The sequence below is a fragment of the Rhipicephalus microplus genome, chromosome X (assembly GCF_043290135.1).
Source record: "Rhipicephalus microplus isolate Deutch F79 chromosome X, USDA_Rmic, whole genome shotgun sequence".
In the NCBI taxonomy this organism is placed as follows: Eukaryota; Metazoa; Arthropoda; class Arachnida; order Ixodida; family Ixodidae; genus Rhipicephalus; species Rhipicephalus microplus.
This window is the reverse complement of record NC_134710.1, coordinates 263,410,184-263,434,809: the sequence shown is the minus strand read 5'-3', so window position 1 is coordinate 263,434,809 and position 24,626 is coordinate 263,410,184. Positions and strand designations below refer to the sequence as shown.

General features: G+C 46.2%; 1 protein-coding gene across 1 annotated transcript in view; it reads right to left on the bottom strand.

Moving 5' to 3' along the window:
* LOC119162237 (lysosomal alpha-mannosidase) overlaps positions 1 to 24,626 on the bottom strand; it is a 497,787-nt gene that overhangs the window by 66,802 nt on the left and 406,359 nt on the right. Inside the window, exons 5-6 of the mRNA XM_075879032.1 lie at positions 1,064 to 1,257; positions 131 to 236 (exon numbers count right to left, since the gene is read on the bottom strand). Of these exons, the coding sequence (XP_075735147.1) occupies positions 131 to 236; positions 1,064 to 1,257 (300 nt within the window). The remainder of the gene's footprint in view (positions 1 to 130; positions 237 to 1,063; positions 1,258 to 24,626) is intronic.

Below are 24,626 nucleotides of genomic sequence, written 5' to 3'. Positions count from 1 at the left end.
CGCTGCAGCATGCAACGAAACGCTGGCTACGTCTCGCTTCTTGCGCAGCTGTACAGCCACCTGATGTCAGTGCAGATTCTTTTTTTTTTGTTTTGGCTGGACGAATGCGTAATACAAGTGCGTATCGTACCGATGTACTTGTCTGCTTTCCACAGGAACTCCATCTGCTTGGTGTGTTGTCGCCATTCTTTGTCATCAAGGTGAATGCGACCAAGGAACAAGCCGTCGAAGCCCATCTGAAAAAAAAAATGAGTGCGGTGCTGAAACCCACTAAAAAACACAGAAAAGCACTCTGAAATGGCGATGGTATGTATAGGCCCAATGGGCGCTGTTTCTAGCCGTGTGTAAGACAGTCCCTTGCTTTCTTCCAAACTTTTTCCCCTCGATAACAAGCGGGCATGACAGTATGCACTATCTTGGAAAAGAAGAGGGAATGCAGAAAACAAAAAATGAAGGAGAAAGGGATAAACATATTTACACAGGTGAAGTGCTGAGCTTCCAACATGCGTATATGAGTATTTCGAACGCCTGTTTAATATTTAAAGAAAGAAAGTGTAAATGTATATATAAGGGCTCGTTTTTTTCCTCAGACACAATATTAATGAGAACTAACAGACATTGACACCAAGGAAAGTATACACGACGTTATTGCAAGTAAGTGTAATGTAAATGTCAACAAAGAAAAGCGGACTGAAATATAACTTGTCACCGGCAGGATCCGACCTTGCGACCTTCAAATAACGCTCCGTCCCAAGCAATGAGGTACGGCGGCCGTCATCCCTCCGTCCACTTTATAGTATATATATATGCATTTAAACGCAGGAGCTTGAGTCAGCACTGCCTGTTGCCAATGCAGAGAGTGTGGAACGCTCTTGTTTGTATGCAGACAAAAAAATAGTCTGCCACACTTCTTTAAGCTTCTTTCTCGTCTGTTCAACCGTGTCTCTCGTACATTCGTCCGCAACAACGAGATGTGTAACAGCACGCGTCTTGGAAACTTTTGCCAACGTCTCAAGCAATGCATATCTTTGCAGGCAGTGCACCTGTGATTGTGGCCACGTACCTGTGCGAACAGTGCGGCTTCTTGACGAGCGTGGCCGAAGGGATCGATCTGCCAGGCGACGCGCGAGCGGCCGCACCGGCCAAACGTTGCGTTCAGCCAACGCAGTCCCAGCGACATCTCATCCACCGTCGCTGTGTAGTGCGTGGTCGCCTCGTCATTCATGCACCAGCCGCCACCCGCAAACTCCAGCCGACCTGCGACGCCGTATCACTGACTTTAGTTTCCCAAACAGCGCACGTGGTCGTTGCTGCACTTCAAAATAGGGATGTCACATCACTCTGGGGGATGCGATAGTTGAAGTGTTTGAAACAGTGACCGAACTTTCGGTATTCCTCCGCTCCAGTCTGATTTGTTTTAGGCGCTCGCTATGTCTTTCAAGCAAGCAAATAACGTACCAAAAACAAAAGTAAGAACGATAGTACCGATACACGACACTGCGGAATGCATACATTTATAAGCTGGTGTGCACAGTTTGTGATATTAACCTCCTCGATATGAGGCTCCCGTGAGCCAAAAAAAAAAAAATCAGTACTTGCTGCGAGATTCACTTTGAAAAATCTGTGTGGCCACAGTTGGAATAATGTCAGTATGTGTCCATTCACGAGCAAACGTAACAGCAAGCGAGTTAAATAATAATAATAATAATAATAATAATAATAATAATAATAATAATAATAATAATCTGTTGAGAGCCACTCGCTAGTAGTCTTACCAACCAGATATGCTACTAAAACAAAGGTGCCCATCAGTATGAAAACCTGAATCATTTGCGACCCATTTCAATCACAATAATATAAATAAAATAAAATAAAAAACACGTATAGAACAAGTGTTGCAAATAGGCTAACAGTAAATTATAATAAATAGTGGCAGCCATATAAAATAAGAGATTATTATAGTTCATTGCGAGACTCACTGCCATATCTATATTATTTGTATTCGCTGGAACTCCCGACATTTTTCCGACACGAAAAAAAAAAGAGTTCCACTATAGACTATCACTGCTAGTTTAGCAGAATCCTTAAGTGCTACGTTAGTATTTGAATGATATGTGGAGTTTAACGTCCTGAAACCACCATATGGTTATGAGAGACGCCGTAGTGGAGGGCTCCTGAAATTTCAACCACCTGGGGTTCTTTAACATGTACCCAAATCTGAGCACACGGGGCGACAACATTTCCGTCTTCAACGGAAATGCAGCCGCCGCAGCCAGGATTCGTTCCCGCGATTTGCGGGTCAGCAGCCGAGTATACTTAGCCACTAGACCACCGCGGCGGGGCAACATTAGCATTTTGTGACGCTTTCCATAGAAGTCGTCCTCGGACGTCCCTGCGAGTTTGTTTAGAGATCACAAATTTTTGTAGTTCGGCGTTACTTCCAACAGCATGCATTTCTTTTCCGTCCGTCGGCTCCCTTTGTTTGGGGCTCGTTCGGAGTTCGCCAACGGCGCCTTGCGCCCGCGGCGAACGCTCACCTTTTGTCGCCCCCCATCCGTCCGAACTCTAGGCCGAAATTACACTTTCTTATAATTTCTCATATACATGAAAGAAATGCTATGGGATATTCTGTCAAATCACTCATATATGCGAAAGCATCGACGGGGAGCATGTCTCAAAAAATAAACTGTAAAGGGTAACTTCGAACGGTTTAACTCGATGCATCGAAAGCTAACCTAACAACGACGGCAGGCTACAGTAACACCAATTACAAATAGTGCAGTCGTATGATTGCACGATAGCCGTACGGGAGACTAAATCACAGTTGCGAAAAGAACACGGGCTTTTCCAATGAATTACGTATTAGTAAAGTTACGACACACATGACGACGGTAACCACAGCAGACATTATGAAACGAGGTTAACGTACACCCTAAACACTTCAGCGTATACTGGATACCAGCGCCCGTGATAGGCGACGACTACTACGGCGAAGATGATTCTGAAGCAAGCGTCCTGAGCAAACGTCAGTGAAATAAAAGACCTGAAGAAGAGGTTTGACCTCGCAGTGGTGTACAGCAGTGTATGCACGATTCGGTAATGGAAGAAAACAAGCATGTAACGCGTTTCAAAAAGCTCTTCATTACTATCCACGAGAACCTCATTTCACCGAGTGGCTGATCTTGCTTTGTTACATCCTGCGACGCTACTGTTTGTGTCATTTTCTGTTCTCTTCTTGATATGTGGGGTTTAACGTCCCAAAACCACCATGTGATTATGAAAGACGCCGCAGTGGAGGGCTCCGGAAATTTCGACCACCTAGGGTTCTTTAACGTGCACCCAAATCTGAGCACACGTGCCTACAGCATTTCCGCCTCCATCGGAAATGCAGCCGCCGCAGCCGGGATTCAATCCCGCGACCTGCGGGTCAGCAGCCGAGTACCTTAGCCACTAGACCACCGCGGCGGGGCTTCTGTTCTCTTCTTGAATTGGGCGGGTGCGTTTACACACAAGGCAGTTGCTATACAGATTTTTTTCCTTCGTGGTGCCTCGATATGTTTACTTCCATAACATAACATGACATAACATAACATATAATAGTCAATAAGAAATCGATGGTTATTTTCTATAACTACGATAATAAAAACACGATTTTAAAAATACGCCATACCTCGACAGCACCATTCGTGAATACAAAAAAGGCACACCAACTCTTCTGCAATGCGTTGGTGGCGAAGGGGACAAATCACTTTCAGAATTAGTCAAGAATAAAATGCGCTGTTTATTTATATATGACCAAGTCACATCTCTGTAATTAAATGCCATAATATGACCTGTTGGCGCACAGTCCCATGCTCTTTTCCGGGCACTTTTATACTCAGCCGGCGCTATATGAAACTTCCAAAAGTTTACTGGACAAAGTGTCCAGCGCTCAACGCTCACCCATCTATATTTTGCGCGTCGGTATTTGCGACCAGTCATTTCCCCATGAATTTTTTCCCGTCGAATATACAATAGCGTCACTGTGGAGAGTAATTTCCTCGCGGTAAGGATGAGCAACAAAGAAAGAAAAAAATACCCTTTATTTTGTCTTGTGCAGCGACGCTCAGGCAAAAAAGCCAGCTGATTCGTATGTATGTGCTGACTTCCGCGCTATAGGAAGAACCGTATAAGCTGTTCGCATCACGAACGTGAGCGTCAAGGCGACGCTACGTAGTCTTCAACGAAATGCGCGCTCGTTTGTACGCGGTACGAAAAATCGAGCGTCACAACTGTACATGGCAAGGAGCTTCGCGTTCAGGCACTCATTTGCACAGCTGCCCCACAAAAGGGTCGCTGAGCGAAGCCGCGAGGGAATCCGTTCATGCGCGGCGGCGTGCGCGCGCACTCAAAAGTTATACGCTCGTATCTTCTGGGCGTAGCGGGCTACGACTTGCGACAAGCGACGATCATTCCCTCTTCCCACGAGGGCGACAACAATGGAGCTCGTGAGAGCAGTGCACCGGCGAGCTGGCGTCAGATATACGACCGGCATGTGCCCAGTATAGTTCTATACAACGGCGGTGCGCCTCCAGTAGCGCCGGTTTCACTTTCTCTTTTTTTTGCGCATATATCTGCATGGAGAAGCGAGCCTTTATTTTTCCCTCGACTCGGTCCTACGGCCGGTCGGTCGTCCAGATTTATGGCGGCCACTGAGTGGTCATTCGCGTCGCAAGCGTTCCCGCGCGGGTCGTCGAGATGGGCCGGGCGCGCGGATGCAGCGCGGTTTGCGAACACCGCAAAGGCGTCGTGTGGTTGCGGCGCGCTTGTAAATCAATCAACCGAGGAACGCGCGCTTGGTTCGGGTCTCGCGTGCCTCGTTCGTTCTCTCTCCTGCACTCGACAAGAGTCTGCCCAGCGTCCCCGCCGAATTTTCCGCGCACACAGGATACCGCGTTCGTCGCGTTCTTTTGTATACACTCGGAAGCATGAGGAGATCCTGTTTCCACGTTTTTACCAGCAGATCCTGTTGCGGGGGTACAGCACTCGAGTTTGCGTGGCACGCGAGTTCTCAAATGGAAAGGACAGGCTGTCGCCATACGTAACGCTAGCTTGTATAGGAACTTGGGAGCACTTCACCGGCTGCGGCGGGCAAGCGGTGGCCGCGCCCAGTGTCTCCACAAATACGGCGCCAATTCAGAGAACTCGCGCAAGCTTTACTAGCAGCTTGCACAGAGCGAAGAAAACGGCAGCGCAGTGTGCACCCATTGGGACGCGGTGATCGCACCGTTGCGGTGCATTTCTCAGACTGACGTAGTGCTACTCTTTGATTACTGAGTTAATTATGTTGGTTTTAATCGAAGAAGGCCAACAAATACTGTGACGAGCCAGCCACAGTGTAGTGTTCAGTGAAATAACAAATGAAATGGGATAAGAGGAACAAAACTCGGAGGGCGTTTAAACTTCATATTTAAAAGTGTAACGCGATGGTGTTATTATGTCCAATTCGCATCGTTTCCTCATTCACATGTCATACTTGAGTTTATTGGTGGACACATCATCGGGTTGTAAGAGAAAAAATATCTGTGCTCGGACATTGGACATTGTAAGTTCTCCTACTAATGTGTAGTGCTGGTATAGTTGCACAGTACTCGCTACGGGACTGTAAGACAATACGCACACTTACGTCGCTTCACCTGTTGAAGCACGTTTACACTATAGCGACACGACACCGACATGGCCCCGACGAAAACACGAGGCAGACGCAGACCATAGGCCGACGAGTCACCTGCCAACGTAGTCACCAGATCCCATGGTCACACTAGGCCGACGACGGCGACTACGCTTCAAAAGACAACATGTCGTCGTAGTGTAACAAGATGACTGTCACGGACGGCCATTTTTGGCGACCCCGCGTCACGGCAATTAACGGGCGCCGCACTTCCCCACTGACCGGGGGAACGGTGGGCGCATAAAAGAGGGCCAAGAAGTGCAGAATGGGGTGCTCTTCTTCAAACGTCGCCGCCGACGTTTGATCCTTTGTGACTGCGGCGGCGTCTGCAAGGTCGTGGAAGGCCGCGATTTACCCCGAACAAGGATTAGACTACGGGACGCACCGGCTGAGAGCCAAACAGTCTGACCGTTTCCCACGGGGGAAACCGTGGGAAAACCTCTGGTGGCCAAGTCGTATGACAACAACCCAACAGGTTGTCACTCTCGCTAGTTGAGGCACCTCTCCTAATTAAAAAGGGGTGGGGTAAATATATTTTTGGGGCGGAGTTTCCATTAATGAAACGCGCATGATTGGACCCATGTAGAGGTCTCTTGTCCCCAAGGAAGAGAGCGAGGAGACACGAGGGGAACTTAAACGCAGGATTTTGCCCTGCTAGGCAGACTAGTCGCTGACCAACATGGTGTTGAAACAGATCAACAAGCACCTCTTCTAGAAGTTTTTAGTGTGGCTCTGTATCGGCTGGCCACATAAACTTAGCCGTTCGTCTAGTTGTGACGCGATATTAACGTCTGCAACGTAGATATCGGTACTTCGCCTCGAGTTAGCTCAACCTGCTCGAAGTCACCTGCAAGCACTAGCCTCCCGGAGCCACCAGCGTTGCAGCACCGCCGACATCGCAGTGTTGCCAGAACTCTCTTCGACTTCTCGCATCCGATCGTCGGGGACACAAGGCTGCCGGTCATCACACGTATGTCTTCACCTGTTTATATCTTCGAACTTTCTCCTCCATCGTTCTATTGTTGTTAGTTTGTGTAGTTTGTAATAGTTCTCTTTCGTAAGCTGATTTATTGTTTTGTTTATATATTTTTTAATTGTATCAAGTGTTGATGTATTTTCTTAGTTGTGTTGAAGTGTTGTATTAGATCCCGTGTGCTGCAATATCACTAGAGTAAAGTTTGTTTTGTTTTCTCACGTCTCTGATCTCTTCACTGTCTCTGCTTTCGTACGGAACGAACTAACCTGCTGTCATTCCCGTCGCCGACTTCACGCTGGCGACGCTAGAGTGGCAGCTTGTAACAAAACTGGCGTCCGTGAGGAGGACGTTTCGTACAAGAGTAAGACAGTGAGGGGTGAACGAGAACAGTGCGGACAGCGTGGTGATAGAGCCGCACAGTTGAAGCGGTTGCATCCTGCATATGATTGCGCTGTTTTTATAATGGCATTATAGTGACAGTTGCAGTATGGAGTGTAGGGATTTTGATAAGTGGATCGCGCACGGTAAACAGTTAGGCCTCGAGGGCGCCGAACTGAGACAATGGGTTAAGGAGCAACAGTAACAGGCGCAAGCGTTAGCCAGAGAAAAGCGGGCATTGGCCCTGGAAGAAAAAGAGAGAAAGCACGAAGAAAGGGAGAAACAACAAGAAGCGGCAAGGGAAGCCGGAGAACGGGAAGTGCAGTTACTGCAATTAAAGATTCGCCTCAGTGAGAGTAGCAGGGTGAGCCGATCCAGCAGTGAGCACGGCGATGCCGGGGGGGGGGGGGGAGCCGAGTTTGAGAATACACACAGGTAGACTGCTCGTCACATTTGACGAACGAAGGGATGACTTAGATTCGTTTATACGCCGATTCGAGAGCATCGCTAGAGGGCAAAAGTGGCCTGAAAGCCAATGGGCGACGGCGCTTTCGACATGTCTTACAGGAGAGGCGCTAAGTGTTTATGGGAGGCTACCACCTACAGATGCAGCGGACTACACCAAGGTTAAAACCACTCTCCTGAATCGCTTTCGCTTCACGGCGGATGGGTTCCGAGACAAGTTTAATAAGGAGATGCCAGTAGGGGGTGAAACAGCAACACAGTACGCGGCTCGCTTAAGACATTACTTCGATAGATGGGTTGAGTTGTCCAAAACTGAGACAGAATTCGAGTCCCTCCGCGCATTGTTAATCAGAGAGAGGTTTTTGCATGGATGTGGTTCGAACCTGGCATTATATTTGAAAAAAAGGAGGGCGGAATCTCTGGGAGATATGCTTGAGCTGGCAGACCAGTTTTTGGAAACTCAGGGTGGAGGAAGCCTAGCGAAAACAAAAAAAAGATGGTCCCATAACGGACGAGAAGGGGAAATACGAAAAAGGAGGCAACAGCCACTCATCACTACACTACACGTGCTATATTTGCAATCGTGGGAATCACCCGCCGCACTTGTGTCGCAACAGACCTGCCGCTAATGTAGCCATCGTCTGCTTCAAGTGTAGGAAAAAAGGACATAGAGCAAACGACTGCCGGTCAGGAGTAAATAACTCACTCCAAGCGTCCTGCCTCTACGCACCAAGGGAAACGCGTGAGGATCCCATATGCGACGGGTATATCGAGCGTAGGAATGGCGAAAAAGTCCCCGTCGTCAACGCCGTAAGGGTGACACCGCCGAAAAATCTGGCCGAGAACCTACCAGTGGCCACAGGGACCCTCCAAGGCACAGACATATCAGTGTTGCGTGATACGGGGTGCAACACAGTAATCGTGTGGAGGAAGTTGGTGAAGGAAGACGAGCTGACAGGTACAAGCAGACTCGTCTACTTGGTTGACGGAACACCGAGGATGCTGCCTGAAGCACGGATTGAGGTTGACACCCCCTACTTTACTGGCAATCTGACAGCACTATGCCTGCAAGATCCACTGTACACAATAAAATTTTTTGCACCCAAAAGGGTGTAAAAAGGGTGCTTTTACGAGAAAGCACTCTTTGCAACACCCTTTAACACCCATAAATGGTCGATTGAAAAAAAAAGCACCCCTTTGTTTGGGTGCTTGCCTCAATAGCACCCTAAAATATGCTTTAAGGGTGCTTTTGTGCCTGAGAAGGGTGTGGGTGCCGGTTCATCAGATGGAATATGCAGCATAAGAAGAACACATAATTATAATATTTGGGATTTTACGTCTCAAAAACCTCGATATGATTATGAGGGTCGTCGTAGTGGAAAGCTGCAGAGATTTTCACCATTTGGTGTTCTTTTATGAGCGCTCATATCGCACATTGAAAAGGCTTCTACCTTTTGGCCTCCGCCTTAATTCGACTGCCACGGCCGGCATCGAACCCGCGACCTTCGGATTGGCAGCCGAGCGGCGCAGCTACAGCACAAATATGTGGACCTTACGTTAAAAGACGGCCTAATTGACTTAGAATGTGTGAAGGTGCTCTCCGAATACAGCAGAATGTCAGCAGAAGCAAATCGTGTTTCATCTATAATGGCAATTAACTGCAATCCATGTTACGAAAGCTTCCCTTAGCGTTGGTTATAAGCTGCATGTTTGCTATGGATTATATACACACAAATAATGTTCGCCCGAGTATGGGTGTGTGTGCGTGTTAGCGCGATTGTGTGTACACCCATGCATGTGTGCGTGCGCGTGTATGTGCGAGTCCGTGCTTGTGTTAAGCGTGCCTGTGCACATGTGTGCGCCCATGCATGCATGCGTTTACGGTCGCGTGTGTGTGTGGCCGTATGTGTGTATACGTGCATGTGTGTGCGCCTGTGAATAAGTATGCGTGTGTATCAGCCCGTGCGCCCTCGAATTTCGTGTGTGTGTGCGTGCGGGGGGGGAGGCACTGCTTCTTATTGTTTAAGGTCCGACACCTGTTCAGACTGGGAGTCTATATGAGAGGTGGCTTAAGGAATGGCGGTTGTCAACGCACTGTACATGGACTAATAAGTACATGGAAAACAGCTGCACATTTTCGTACCTGATCGTTGCTTACGAACTTGCTGTGGTAGCTGATTAGGTCCGCTGAGGTGCTTCTACGCTCGAAAACGTGGGTTATGACCAATTCCCACGGAAAGCTGTCACTGCACTTATGCACAACCATCGTTTATATTAACAACGTTTAACAAGAACGTGCCCTGCCTTTGCTACAGGTGCTTAGCTAGCTCATTGGGTAACTATATGGAATTATGTGCTGATCATGTGGTCAGCAAAAAGCTTGTGATAACAACCTCGGCACGTTTCGTGGTGCGTGACAAGCCTTCTAAACATCCGCGACTGTGGATTAATTTGTTCCATCTTCGACTACGCATTCAGTGTTTGCGGCACCATACGCGGAAGTGCCAGACATTGGCCCCATGTATTGGCCCCATGTATTGTATTTCTGACCCCATGTATTGTATTCCCCATGTATTTCTGTATGTTGTATTGGCAAACCATGGTGTATTGCCCCCCCCCCCTATGTAATACCCTCTTCTAGAGGGCCTTTAGGGGTAACCTGAATAAATAAATAATGCAAAAAGAAATTCCTCTGTAAAAAGGTGTAGCGATGCTCTCCCGCTAAAGCCACCGAGGACGAAATAATTATTGTTTATGGCCATTCCATGGTGCACTTTGTTTTCCGCAAGTTTTGCTTCACTATTTTTCGCCCACTGCAATCGCATTCCGTCAAAATACTCCAAGAACCCGAGGCTGGTAAATAACCTGCGTCGCTGTGCGACTGGCTGGAAGGAGAGTTGCCATTTACAAGGAGTCATTTCGCGACAAACGGCCGTCCGCCGTATGCGCCATAGCGTTTGCCTTTCGGCGCCATCCTGGCGGGTTTCCCGCTCCTCCCCCTCCCCCCCGCTCACCCCGGCCAGCGTTGCTCCCACAACGGCACCGTAGATAAGCGAATAGCTGCGTCACCGAACACCTGCGTCGACAGCTGCGGCACCGCAGCCAGTGCCTCCTCCTTCTCTCTCTCAACGTCGCTCTCTCTGTCTCATCGTCTTTCAAATGCGTTGCGTTGGTCTGGGGTCTTGGTCGCTGTGTGTGTTCTAGCGAACAGGCGCATATTCAATGGTGGTCACGCATGACACCGTGTTCGAAGTGACGCTCGGATTAAGGAATATTCATGGAGTGGCGGACACGGACAATGTGGGCCTGTTAACGGTGAGTGTACTGTTTTCGTAAATAGTAATCATACAGCGCTAGCTGGGCGCCTGCAGCAGCTCTGCCGAAGTAGGCTGCCAGCCATTTACAACAGCATGCGTTCGCGGGCCTGTTGCAGATGCCCGATTAAACGTGTGACTTAACGAGTTCACACTGCTATGCGTGATGTTGTGTAAGTGCCTGCATCACTCATACAGTGAGTGATGTGATCACTTAACAAGGGCGGGATTAGTTGCTGATCGCACATTGTCTCTACACTGCACAAAGTGATTGATATTGTTTTAGGATGTGCTTTGGGCTACATCGTAATAACAATTCTATTAATACTCAAATGCGCAACGTGCTTCTGTAGGTGTAAGCGCAAAAAAAAGAAAGAAAAAGCAAAAATTATGCACAGAGGCGCATTGTACGAAATGGCTTTTTTTTTTCTTAAAGACGATATAGTTGGAGGTGCTGATATGCCGCGATGCTCCCAGCACGTGCGCCTCGGTCTTTTAAGCTATTTAGGACAAGTGCCATCAGCAACAGGGAAAGATCTAGCAGACTTCCAAAGGCGCGTTGTTGTGGCCATCGCCGTGCGTTGTTTTCCCTCGTTTCTGTTTGCTGTTTTCGTGCTTCGCTTTCATCTGCGATAATGTTCGGCGTTATAACAGAATCGAGAGAGTATACGTGACTGTTGGAGCTATGTGCGGTAGCTCTAGCATAAGCCATGGCTGCTGCAACGTAGTCGGCGTCCGCGCGCGTTGGTGTCGTTCGAGCGCACCTACTTGCTTGATTGTGTTCAACTGAGTATTTAGGCACGGGTTACGTTTGTAAATCCCGTAGTCAATAATCGCTAATAGCGTGCCCCTGATTGCCATCAGAGGATGGGCTTGGTTGTCGAAATATGCCAGACGCTTTTTCTGAAAGCAAGCTTTGAATTTTTTTTTTAAAAGAAGTACTTTCATACGCGCAAGGCAGTGCCTATTGCAGGCCCGCAACTCTTTAAAAACTGGACGAGCTATCACATCTTTTATCAAATTACAATAAATTAAGATGATTGAATTATAGATGATTGTCACGGACGGCCATTTTTGGCGACACCGCGTCACGGCAATTAACGGGCGCCGTACTTCCCCACTGACCGTGGGAACGGCGGGCGCGTAAAAGAGAGCCAAGAAGTGCAGAATGGGGTGCTCTTCTTCGAACGTCGCCGCCGACATTTGATCCTTTGTGACTGCGGCGGCGTCTGCAAGGTCGTGGAAGGCCGCGATGTACCCCGAACAAGGATTAGACTACGGGACGCACCGGCTGAGAGCCAAACAGTCTGACGGTTTCCCACAGGGCAAACCGTGGGAAAACCTCTGGTGGCCAAGCCGTATGACAACAACCCGACAGGTTGTCACTCTCGCTAGTTGAGGGCCCTCTCCTAATTGAAAAGGGGTGGGGTCAATATATTTTTGGGGCAGAATTTCCATCAATGAAACGCGCATAATTCGACCCATGTAGAGATCTCTTGTCCCCAAGGAAGAGAGCGAGGAGACACGAGGGGGATTTAAACACAGGATTTTGCCCTGCTAGGCAGACTAGTCGCTGACCAACATGGTGTAGAAACAGATCAACAAGCATCTCTTCTAGAAGTTTTTAGTGTGGCTCTGTATCGGCTGGCCACCTAAACTTAGCCGTTCGTCTAGCTGTGACGCGATATTAACGTCTGCAATGTAGATATCGGAACTTCGGCTCGAGTTAGCTCAACCTGCTCGAAGTCACCTGCAAGCACTAGCCTCCCGGAGCCACCAGCGTTGCAACACCATCGACATCGCAGTCGTGCCAGAACTCTCTTCGACTTCTCGCATCCGATCGTCGGGGACACAACGCTGCCGGTCATCACACGTATGCCTTCACCTATTTATATCTTCGAACTTTCTCCTTCATCGTTCTATTGTTGTTAGTTTGTGTAGTTTGTAATAGTTCTCTCTCGTAAGCTGATTCATTGTTTCTTTTATATATTTCTTTGGTGTTATCAAGTGTCGATGTATTTTGTTAGTTGTATTGAAGTGTTGTACTAGATCCCGTGTGCTGCAATATCACTAGAGTAAAGTTTGTTTTGTTTTCTCACGTCTCTGATCTCTTCACTGTCTCTGTTTGCGTACGGAACGAACCAACCTGCTGTCATTCCCGTCGCCGACTTCGCGCTGGCGACGCTAGAGTGGCAGCTTGTAACAATGACGAATTTCTGTGCTAGATTAGGTGCACAAAACACATATTCGCAGCCCTACGTCTAGAAAGCAGGCAAATAGGAAGCACAGCGTCAAATTTGGATTAGATTCCATTGACGGAGCGTCTTGTGAGAGTAGAAAGAACGAGAAAATTGTTCATTTTTGATGCCCTTATAGAGGCAGTCAGAATTGCACTGATTGGTGACTTGTAACATTTCCTCAGATTGTTAGAGGCGTGATTAAAGTCAGTAAATCTTTTACTTCTTTTTTGCAGGCCTCTTCGCTAGTGCCACGCCAGAGATCGTTTGTTCTCATGTAAAATAGAAAGCAGAGATGTCTTCACTGTTTGTACAAGAAGAGGTAAGTTTCTTGTGCATTTTGATTAATGCTACATGTTCTGAACGTTGTACTTTAGGAATTGTTTTTCACACTGGCTCACTACCCTAGAAAGAATTTGATTCTTAGGTGAGTTCAGGCTTTCGTAAGTGCCATTTTTGAGCTGTAGTTTTACACTTCACCTCATTTAGGGAATTTGCTGTATGCTGGAAAACTCTTATCTTTATCATACGAAATTATTGGAATGTATAGGTTGTATGCTTCGAGTTCAGTGTAATGTCAATTACACGCCATTTCGAAGGATACACACTACACATTCTTTATATATGGTGCTGCCAGAACAGCACGAACATCCTTTTATGAGAAGTCATATTTGCTCTTATTACAGGATGAGAGGGTGCCGCTGACGTCCTGCGTAGTCTACCCCCCGGCCCCAGCCTAGAGCAAGCCTACTTCCTGAACCTCCACATGGATAACCGAAAAATCTTCCGTGTCAGTAATGACGAAGAAGGAGTGACAGCACTGATGAGTTGATTTTTTCATTTTCAACATTGTCTACGGCCGCAAGGCCTTAAACATCCACCGTGATTGAGCGGCTTTTTCTCGGCGTGAGTTAGGAGTTATCAAAGAAGTTGTTCAGGCAGTACGACGCTGAAAACTTTAGTGTCACAATGCCTGAACAACTTTTTCTAGTGTGGTCATGCTAGATGAACAAACATTGTTATTTGTGTAAGTTATTTTGCTTAAATATAGCTGGACCATTCCATGCCAAACGTCCCAGCCACTTTGGCGACCATCTGAATTGTATTTGAAAAAAAAAGTGCTGACTTACTGCGCTGAAAACAGTGAACTGCTAGAATATTTCAGCGAGAAAAAAAAGTTTTGTTCATGTGGCTGGCTTATAACTTCCTGGCATAATGGCGTCTGTGTGCTGTTTGTGGAAAATTTCGTTTTAAAACTACCGCTTATTTTTTCTAAAGCGAATTCGGTCTACCTGTTAAGTAAATGTGCTTCTGTAAGGTATTTGAAGCTCAATAATAATAGTGCAATTTTTTTGCCACATTCGCTTCCAAGATTAAAGCCAAAATGTGTTCTGTTTGCGTTTTTTATTGCAATATTGCACTTTGTATGAATATCTGAGCAGTGAATACTTACTCCACAGAAGGTATATTTTGAGAAAAAAATATCTTTAGACCTCTCAAGCTGCTGAAATATACGAGAAAATATCACGAATTTCACGAAATTGTGATTTTTGTCCGTATTGAGATGCAATTTGCTCCATGTTGTGATACAATGAAAACTCATCAATATACCTAAATTGTAAGAAAATGAAATTTTTTCTGTAATAAAAATCTTATCGCAAAAAGGACAGGAAAGAGTGCTGTCAATTGAATTTTATTGAAGGTGCTACGAGCGTTTTTATACTGAGCACAAGACCAGGGCTCATCTGCAACAACACATGTGTGACCATGACAAAATAATTTTAACCGAGAAAAGAATACTCTTTTTCGGAAAAGATAAGCGAAGGTGTACTGATGCATTGATCCTTGGCCTTCCTGATAAAGAGTTTTAAAATCTCTCATTTTTCTGCTTGCTTTTGTTTTTCAAAAACCGTGTTTTATGAAACCTAGGACTACACTTACATTCTTTACGCTGCCCGGCCATGAGATTACTATAGCCCTTCTTAACATTTAAAGCATGCTGTCTTGCTTGATCATTGAAGCATTGCCCAGTTTGTCCTATGTTTACTTTTCCACGTGTTAGCGGCATCTTATACACATTAGATTGGCATTCAGTAAACCTATTCCAGTGACGAATGGTGCAAGATTGACTATTCCTGTTGCTGTAAGTACATGCACTTTTGAAAGCTTGCAAGGGGTGGAAAACAACAATGTCATATCTGCTGGCCCTTTTCCTAAAATTGTGAGACACCTTATGTACGTAGTACCGTGTGACATGCAAAGGTGATTGGTCATTCTCTTTTTCTTTTGGTCCTGTTTCCTTTAACTTTACTTTCTGCAGGAGGGTTTCGCAAACAAGTGTGATGATGCTGTTGGGGTATTGGCTGGTGCTATCAGCCCAGGAGTGCTAAGAATGTTCTGCCTTTTCATAGTGGGCATTCAAAATTAGTAGAAAGAGGAATTGATACCACATGTACTCAGGCCACGCTTCAGAAATCATGTTAGCACAAGGGTGAGGTCAGGTTTAAAAACCAGATTAAAAGACTAAAAGATGCTGGGTATCCCAACAGAATCATCACACCCGTTTGCAAAACCCTCCTGCAGAAAGTAAAGTTAAAGAAGACAGGACCAACAAAAAACAATGACCAAAACCTTTGCATGTTATACGACATCATGTGTCTCACAATTAAAAAAATAGCCAGCAGATAAGATATTAGCATGTTGTTTTTGAGCCCTTGCAAGCTTTCAAAAGTGTGTGCTAAACAGCAACAGGAATAGTCAATCTTGCCCCATTCGTCACGAGAATAGGTTTACTTAATGCCAATTTATCGTTTGTAGAAGTATTTTTTATCAGGTAAACCAATGATCAGTGCATCACTACATGTTCACTTATCCTTTCCGAGAGGGAGTATTCTTTTCACAGTTAAGATTATTTTGTAGTGCTAGCACGTGTCGTCGCGCATGAACACGGTTCTTGTACTCCGTATAAAAGCGCTCGTAGCACATTTATTAAATTCAGTTGACAGTCGGTGCTTTTTCCTGTCCTTTCTGTCTCTACCTAAAGTTGTCGCGCTGTGACTAGCACACAACCACGATGAACCAACTCTCCCAAATTAAGCTCTTGTTACGTAACACGTAGACCGAGTTTCGTATGGAAAGAAGGAGCGTTGCTTTTAAAATAAAATTTTTCACATACAACACCTAGACGGCATTCCAGGAAGTTCAGAGGGCAGCCACGTGACCAAATATTTTTTCCTCTCCTAAATATTCCAGAAGTTCACTATTTTCAATGCAGCACGAGTTTTTCGAATACACTTGAGATGGTTGCCAAAATGGCTGGGACATTTGGCATAAAGTGACCAAGCTGTGTCATTAGCCATAATTATGCATTACCTCTTTTGTTTTTTGTGTGTTTTGACTCAGTTTTGTGTTCGTTTTTAGCTTATTGTGTTTCTGATCATTGTATTGGTTTCTTAAGTATTCGCTAAAGTTATATGTGCGAAAACCCGTATATGTTTGCATGTACATCATTTCTCATAACCAATTGTTATACATCCAGGAATACAAAGCTTAATCCACTGTGATTGCATACATTTGAAAACACTATCCATATATATTTTTGTGTGCATCACTTCTTGAGAACCATTGTGTACATGAAGGCATATATAGTGAAATCATGGTGATTGTATATATTTGAAAGAATCTTAAGTATATATTTGCCTGTATTTTATTCCTATTACCCGATTGTGTACATGAAGGAGTATTAAACTGGAAACCACTGGGATTGTAGATACTTGAAATAATTATAGGGATATATTAGCGTATATTTCATTTGTAGTCTCTATGTACTTGAAGCAGTATACTAAACTGAAACCAGTGTAATTGTATGTTGCGAAGAATTGTCAATGAAGTGAAACTGAATAAATATAATAAACATTTGAGGTGTTGCATGTGTAGTGTACGTATACGTGAACGTATATCTGGTGAAAATGTTGTGTGGCAGAAGAAAAGTTTATGTTTTATTTTACAATTAAATAAACGCAATATACAAGGGCAGCGAAGCTTCATTTTCTGTAACGCGCATTATGCATACACTGTGAAGTATATATATATCCAGCACAAGTTCATACACGATAGTACGCGTTTATATTTTTGCCCAGACGCAATGAATGGAGCTCGACAGGTGGCGCACCATTGATAATCAGGACCACTTTCTTCAAGTAGTGTGCAATCAGTGCATGCTGATATTTATTAGTGCAGTCTAAAAGAATACTGGCACCCCTGCCATGGGCACTCAACACCCTTGTGCACCCTTCTCGCACCCTCCTCAGAGGGTGCTAAAAAAGTGATGGACATCGAAGGCATCCTTCCTTAAGGGTGTTTTTGTAACACCCTACAGTGTTTTTACATGTACACCCTATTCTAAAAGTGCATGAAAAAGCACTCTTTTTGGAAGGTGCTGAATTAACACCCTCAGGGTGTCGTCCACGGGACAAGCTCATTTACACCCTTCTGGGTGTAAAATTTTTTACTGTGTATGACCTCATTCTGGGCAATATCGATGGCGTAAGACCTCCTAATGATCCCAGAAAGGAGACTGAAAAACCTGTCTCGACAAAGGAGTTAAGGGAAGAGCCTGTAGCAGCAGCTATCACCCGTTCCCAAGCACATGCACAGCCGGAAAAATTTGCCAAGCTTCGTACGCCTGGGACCACGGCGGGATTGCCAGGAGATAACTATGGCTGCGAGCAGAGGGGAGATGCGACACTCAAACAGTGTTTTGAGATGATCGGCAGGAAGCAAACATGCCGAAATGAGAAGGGAAGCGTCGAGTATAAACAAGAACAGGGACTGCTGTACCCACAGTACACAGAGGCCAACGGACGGCTTGTACGCCAATAAGTCGTTCCGCACTGCCACCGAGAAGCTGTACATAAAACAGCACACGATGGTATTATGGCAGGACACTTGGGCACGCGGAAAACACTCGACAAGATCGAAGCTGCATCACGTCCTTCAACCAAGCGACAAGTGCGTGCCTTCCTCGGTTTGACCGGGTACTATCGGGAATTTATCCCGAATTACGCAGAAGTCAGCGCTCCCCTTACAGAGTTAACCCGGAAGGGCGAAGCTAACTCGGTGAAATGGACAGCAGCCCACGAAGAGGCTTTTCGAAGTCTCAAACAACATGTCTCTACGAAGCCGATTACTTGAGCCGGATATAGTTCTTGAGGTCTATGAGCATGTTATTTTTTTCCTTTGCTTTCGTCGTTTGTTTTCTGTTTGTATGTGCATATTTCATTGCACAAGAAGTGTATTTTGAGTTATTTTCTTTTTGCTTGGTGCATTGGTTGTTTTTACATGTTGTAGTGCACATTGAAGGATTTCACTACAGTAGAGGAGCGCCTCTGTTCCGTTTTGTTTCGTAGTATACATTCGTGCAGTGTATTCTGTATCGATGGCTGCCGTACACGGCTATATCTTTTTCTTGTTTGTATGGCGCATTGATATTGTTGCGTGTAACTAAACCTGGTACTCTAACAATTATTTTTTCTCTTTTGTTGTTACCTTGATGCACTCTGCCTATTCATGTTGTGTATGAGAGGGACAGTCCTCATGTCTCCTATGTTGGTGGTGTTTTGTTCCTTGTTGTCGAAAAATTCACCTTCGTGTGAGCCAATGTTATAACATTCTGAAAGTGGGGGCAGTGTCTCGGACGGCCATTTTCGGCGACCCCGCGTCACGGCAATTAACGGGCGCCGTACTTCCCCACTGACCGTGGGAACGGCGGGCGCGTAAAAGAGAGCCAAGAAGTGCAGAATGGGGTGCTCTTCTTCGAACGTCGCCGCCGACATTTGATCCTTTGTGACTGCGGCGGCGTCTGCAAGGTCGTGGAAGGCCGCGATGTACCCCGAACAAGGATTAGACTACGGGACGCACCGGCTGAGAGCCAAACAGTCTGACGGTTTCCCACAGGGCAAACCGTGGGAAAACCTCTGGTGGCCAAGTCGTATGACAACAACCCAACAGGTTGTCACTCTCGCTAATTGAGGCCCCTCTCCTATTTTAAAAGGGGTGGGGTCAATATATTTTTGGGGCAGAGTTTCCATCAATGAAACGCGCATGATTGGACCCATGTAGAGGTCTCTTGTCCCCAAGGAAGAGAGCGAGGAGACACGAGGGGGATTTAAGCGCAGGATTTTGCCCTGCTAGGCAGACTAGTCGCTGACCAACATGGTGTAGAAACAGATCAACAAGCATCTCTTCTAGAAGTTTTTAGTGTGGCTCTGTATCGGCTGGCCACCTAAACTTAGCCGTTCGTCTAGCTGTGACGCGATATTAACGTCTGCAACGTAGACATCGGGACTTCGCCTCGAGTTAGCTCAACCTGCTCGAAGTCACCTGCAAGCACTAGCCTCCCGGAGCCACCAGCGTTGCAACACCATCGACATCGCAGTCGTGCCAGAACTCTCTTCGACTTCTCGCATCCGATCGTCGGGGACACAACGCTGCCGGTCATCACACGTATGCCTTCACCTATTTATATCTTCGAACTTTCTCCTTCATCGTTCTATTGTTGTTAGTTTGTGTAGTTTGTAATAGTTCTCTCTCGTAAGCTGATTCATTGTTTCTTTTATATATTTCTTTGGTGTTATCAAGTGTCGATGTATTTTGTTAGTTGTATTGAAGTGTTGTACTAGATCCCGTGTGCTGCAATATCACTAAAGTAAAGTTTGTTTTGTTTTCTCACGTCTCTGATCTCTTCACTGTCTCTGCTTTCGTACGGAACGAACTAACCTGCTGTCATTCCCGTCGCCGACTTCACGCTGGCGACGCTAGAGTGGCAGCTTGTAACAATGACAGACCGAAAGCACTAACAAAACGCATCGGCAGATCTGTCGTCGGCGTGTCTTCAGGAGATCTGCAGCTGAGCGAAGCTTTGTTTCATGTCTTTGCTTAAAACGACCACGAAGGGAGCGACCTTAGGGGCGTTACCAATGCCATCTCCAAATAGGCATCTTTAGCACCCAACGGAAGTCTTTTCTTCGCTCCCCTTTTCTGTCTAACCACCTTCGTTCCTCGACACCGTGGATTATGGCGGCGGCTGGGCCTCGTAGTTGGGGAAGGACAATTACAGAGCAGGGAGCATGGCTGAAAATGAGGTGCAAGTATACATGCAAGTTTATTCAGTGTCGCTGCTTGTGCATCCAATGTGACTTCAGAATTTGCCAGCGAAACACTTTGAGCACGTCAAGGCGCGGGCGGAGTCTTCGAGAGACAATGCATCGGCGGACTGTTTGCGTCTTTGCAGTATAGATGGGACGAAGACAAGACAAACGAACCACCTAAAGACAGTCGGTAGACCAAAATCGGTGTCGTGTCTCCCTAGTGTAAACGCGCCTTTGACGCCGTGGCTGATGACGATGACAGTGAATTACAGCTCATCCTTGCGTAAAAGGTGGCAAGCTTTAAATAGCTAACTCGTCAGCAATTCACATGGAGTGACACCTGGCGAGATACTCCTCCGCAACGGGAGGTGAAATTTGTTAACGCGACTCATCCTCCGACATGACTACTGTATTTACAGCATGGGTCACAAACACGCCGCCCGCAGACCTTTCGACGGCAGCGCGGCGCTACGTCGACAGAGCCTGCCGGTCTCTGGCAACATTGTACGTTTAACGGAAAACCACCCCTGGGAACTTCCGGTTTAGCTTGTTTCAGCGTGGTTTTAGTCCTTCTTGTTGGCCGCGGCTGCTTGTGTTCCGATGCTTTATGCGGATAAAGTTATTCCGATAAAGCGCTCGCAACTCAGACACAGCTTTGTCAAGACAAGATGCAGTCAGCAAGCCTGAAATAGTTTTATTTGCTAGTAAAAACGCTCTGTTTTTCGAAAGAGCACCTGCATGCATTGCAGCGATCACGCGAGAAAACTGGATTCCCACGAAGAGCGCGTAGGTTTGTGCGGCCCACTTTACTAAAGGTAATGTAAAGCTCGGCGCAGACTTATGGCGCAGAGGCGATACTCAGACGTTAGACTAGTCGAAGGCCCCCAGTTACCGGGAACACATCGGTCGCTGTCGTGTTCCACCCGTGGCAGATGAGTGTACTGACCTCGGACATATGAGTAGCAAAACGTGAAAGCAAGCACTGAAAATCAATCGCAAAGATGTTTTCTTTATAGTTTGAGCGACATCAATGACGTGTACTCTCTGAAAAAACATTGGACACAACGTAGCCGCGCTCAACATGAATCCCCGCACAGTGTACGCATGGTCATCACGTTTCGTTGTCGTTGCATCTGATTTCAAGTTTTGAAAGCGACGCTGGCGAGTGTGCTCTCATCTGTTCGAGCAAATAAATGGCTTATCGCCTGTCTTTCTGCCGTTAGTGAACATCGCCACATTCTAGATAATTTATCTTTTGGCGTGAACATGGACTGTAGGTCTAGGGGGGTTCAAATTGAAAGTTTGATTAATGAATAGTTTACTCGTGAGGAAACAATAATAGTTCACGTGACCCAGCCGCAGTTGACGTCATCACATAATTAGTACATTTATAATTTCTCAGTCACACGAACATTCCGAATCGCAAGCGATTCCAATTGCCACTGATCTCTATAAAAAGTGTCCGGTGTGACACAGGCGCAGAAATAAACGTTTAATCCCGTGGTTATGTGCTTAGACGAAAACCCATATAAGTTCGTGGTTCGACAGAAGTCAGGTTTTCAGTTCTAGTCGAAAAGTTTAATTGAACAACTTCACTGTGGATCGGGCAACTCTTCTCCCGCATGTTGACGATGTGGGTGCGCTTTGAAGACGCGGACAGGGAAAAGACAAGTGTGCGCTGTCAGTTCCCGGTCAGCGTCTCCGAAACGCATCCACATCGTGAACGTGCAGAACCAACTGGCCTAAGTTGGCTTCTTCTGCAGTTTATGCATTTTCTGTTTGTATAGGCGCGGCCACTGTAAGGTAACACGGAGAAGGGAACCGCGCTTATCGGAACGCCACGACGGATATTTTACACGGCGCTCGTCGGCCACGCAGTCATGTTACCTGCAGCAGTGGCCGAGCTTGTACCTGCCATGCACTACACCGAGCCCCTTCATGTAGCCGCTAGACGTTTCGCCAAATACATACTAAGGAATGTGCCAGAAATAATAGAGCAGTAAACTCAAACACACCACGAAAACACCACCGGGACCATTGAAAAAGCTTTACCGGAAGTGCCGCAACGGAAGTCTGTTGGAGTAGGCCGTTCGGCGCGAGCTAGCTGGTTTACAAACACCGAAACCGTCTATAGATGTTCATCGCCACGTTCGGAAGAGCTTAACTTGAGAGAACAAGCGTTCTCCTTCTGGAGACGTACAAGCGCGCTCGAGCATAAACAACTGTGATCGACTATGAGGAACACCCGCCAAAGTGATCTAGTGGTTATAGTGTTCGACTGGACACACGCAGGTCGCGGGATCGAATCCCGGCCACACTCTCGATGGAGGCGAAAATTCTGGAGGCCCGTGTGCTTGGATTTTGGTGCACGTTAGAGTTGTGGTGCTATCTAGTTTTGAGGCTATAGCAAGCCTGTTGTGGGTTTCCTCTGCATGCAAGGAGACTCTACACGAAAGGTCTCAGACGCAGCAAACGTTTATAATGTATTTTAATTCACGTCTAAAGTGCACCTAAATGCCAATTCTCCCGGTAGAGACCCATATCGCCAGCCCACCAACACTGACATAGCACTATGGGAAGGGGAACAAAAGTTGTAGTGACGTCACACCAGATCTATAATGACGTGAGTGACCTCCAGACCTCCTTACAGGTAAATAATTGGCTACTACATCACTCGTGGATGATGCAGCTAGCCATGGCCCCCGTGGGCGTGTCTGTTTTACTGGTGCTTGCCTGGCACGTGCGTGCGAGAGCAGACGATACTCAGCACGTGCGTATCAGTCTTGTGTGGTCACGTAACCAAGCCACCTACACTGCTGCGTCACTGCCCAACCTGGCGCCCAGAAAGTGAAACCGAAAGTTGTTCACACAAGAAAGGCGTTCATAAATTATTTAGCAAGAATAAATGTATCTTGGTGCGTGTATCACGCTTCCCGGAGATATAATAAACGCTTGCAGCAAAGAACGCGCAAGGCACAAATGTGGTGGCACCACCCCTTTAAGGAACCCCAGGTGATCGAAATATGCAGAGCCTTCCATGACGGCGTCTCTCATAATCTTGTAGTGGTTTTGGGACGTTGAACCCCAATAGTTATTATGACTGATTTAAGCACTGAGTTGCTCAGTTACCATGACCGCTGCGAGATCCACTGAAGTAAAACGCGCGTTCGAAGAAGGAAAAAAAAAAACGAGAAGAGGAGAAAGTACCTATAGCGTCATGACGCGCGCTGCGCAGCTTTGAGCGCGCTCACCGCTATAGTATGAAAGGAGAGAGAAAGCACTTGGAATGCGCGACAAATCAATATAACTCCGTTCATACTAGACAGATTAAAAAAAATTAAGGCACTCGTATTGTGAGACAATCAGCTTTTTTGATCAATCCATTCGACGATTATTTGGAAGTGCCTTGCAGGGCCCATCAAGATGAAGGTCACAAAATTGAATTCTAGTTTCTTAACCAATTTTGCCCTCGGTCAGTTCTGACTCGAATAGCTTGTCCAGTAATGTTCCAACTACTGAGGTCACACGCGAGGATGCCCCGAACGAACGAATGAACAGCTTGTCTAGGGGTTAGTTGAGAACATTATCAATGAAAAAGTCCACAGACGGCAGACATGAATCACACAGAATATCGCGCTTCGTCAGCGTCGTTCTTGTGTGCCATCTTTGAACTCAGCCGCGCTGGCTATTTCAGCAAACAACCTTCAATTCGAAGAAAGCAGGAGTTACTGGAAAATGCTATTTTAATAGAATAAACGTTCTTGAACGAGGAAAAAATTAATGAAAAGAAAGAAAAAGAAACGGTGACCAAAACAAAAAATGCTTCGAAAAATTCAAATTGAAAAATTCAAAATTTTTCGACTTCCGCACGGAAATCTTGTTCACATACAGGTGGCCTGCCATGCGTCCTTCCGACCAGAAGAATTATTGTCGAACCAACGATTTTAACGAGTAAATAGCACCGTTGAAGCCAGTCAGCGTTTCAACAGCGGGACTTTATCAATTATTCCCCTAGTCGGAACATTGGCTCCCATTCCTTGTTCGGCTTGGTACATCAAGTGCGACTGCGACTACGTGGACTGCTTGAAGCAATTCATAAAAATGTTTCAGGAAAAGACGAAAACCAGATGTCAAACGAGCCTCAATCAACTGGAAGCAAGTGAAAGCCACATCTGCCGGAACCTTGATTTTTCAAGAAATCTGCTCCCTCGATGATATATACAGATATGCCAGAGAGGGAAAGAGCAAAGCAGTGCTATGGGAGATAGTTTCTGACAGATTCACTTTACATGAGACAACAATGGTTCACATAATGAATAGAAGAGGTGAAAAAGAAATGTTTTTTATTTGTTGGTATTCTCTTCTCAAAGCTCCCCTCCCCAACCACTTATTTTTTTC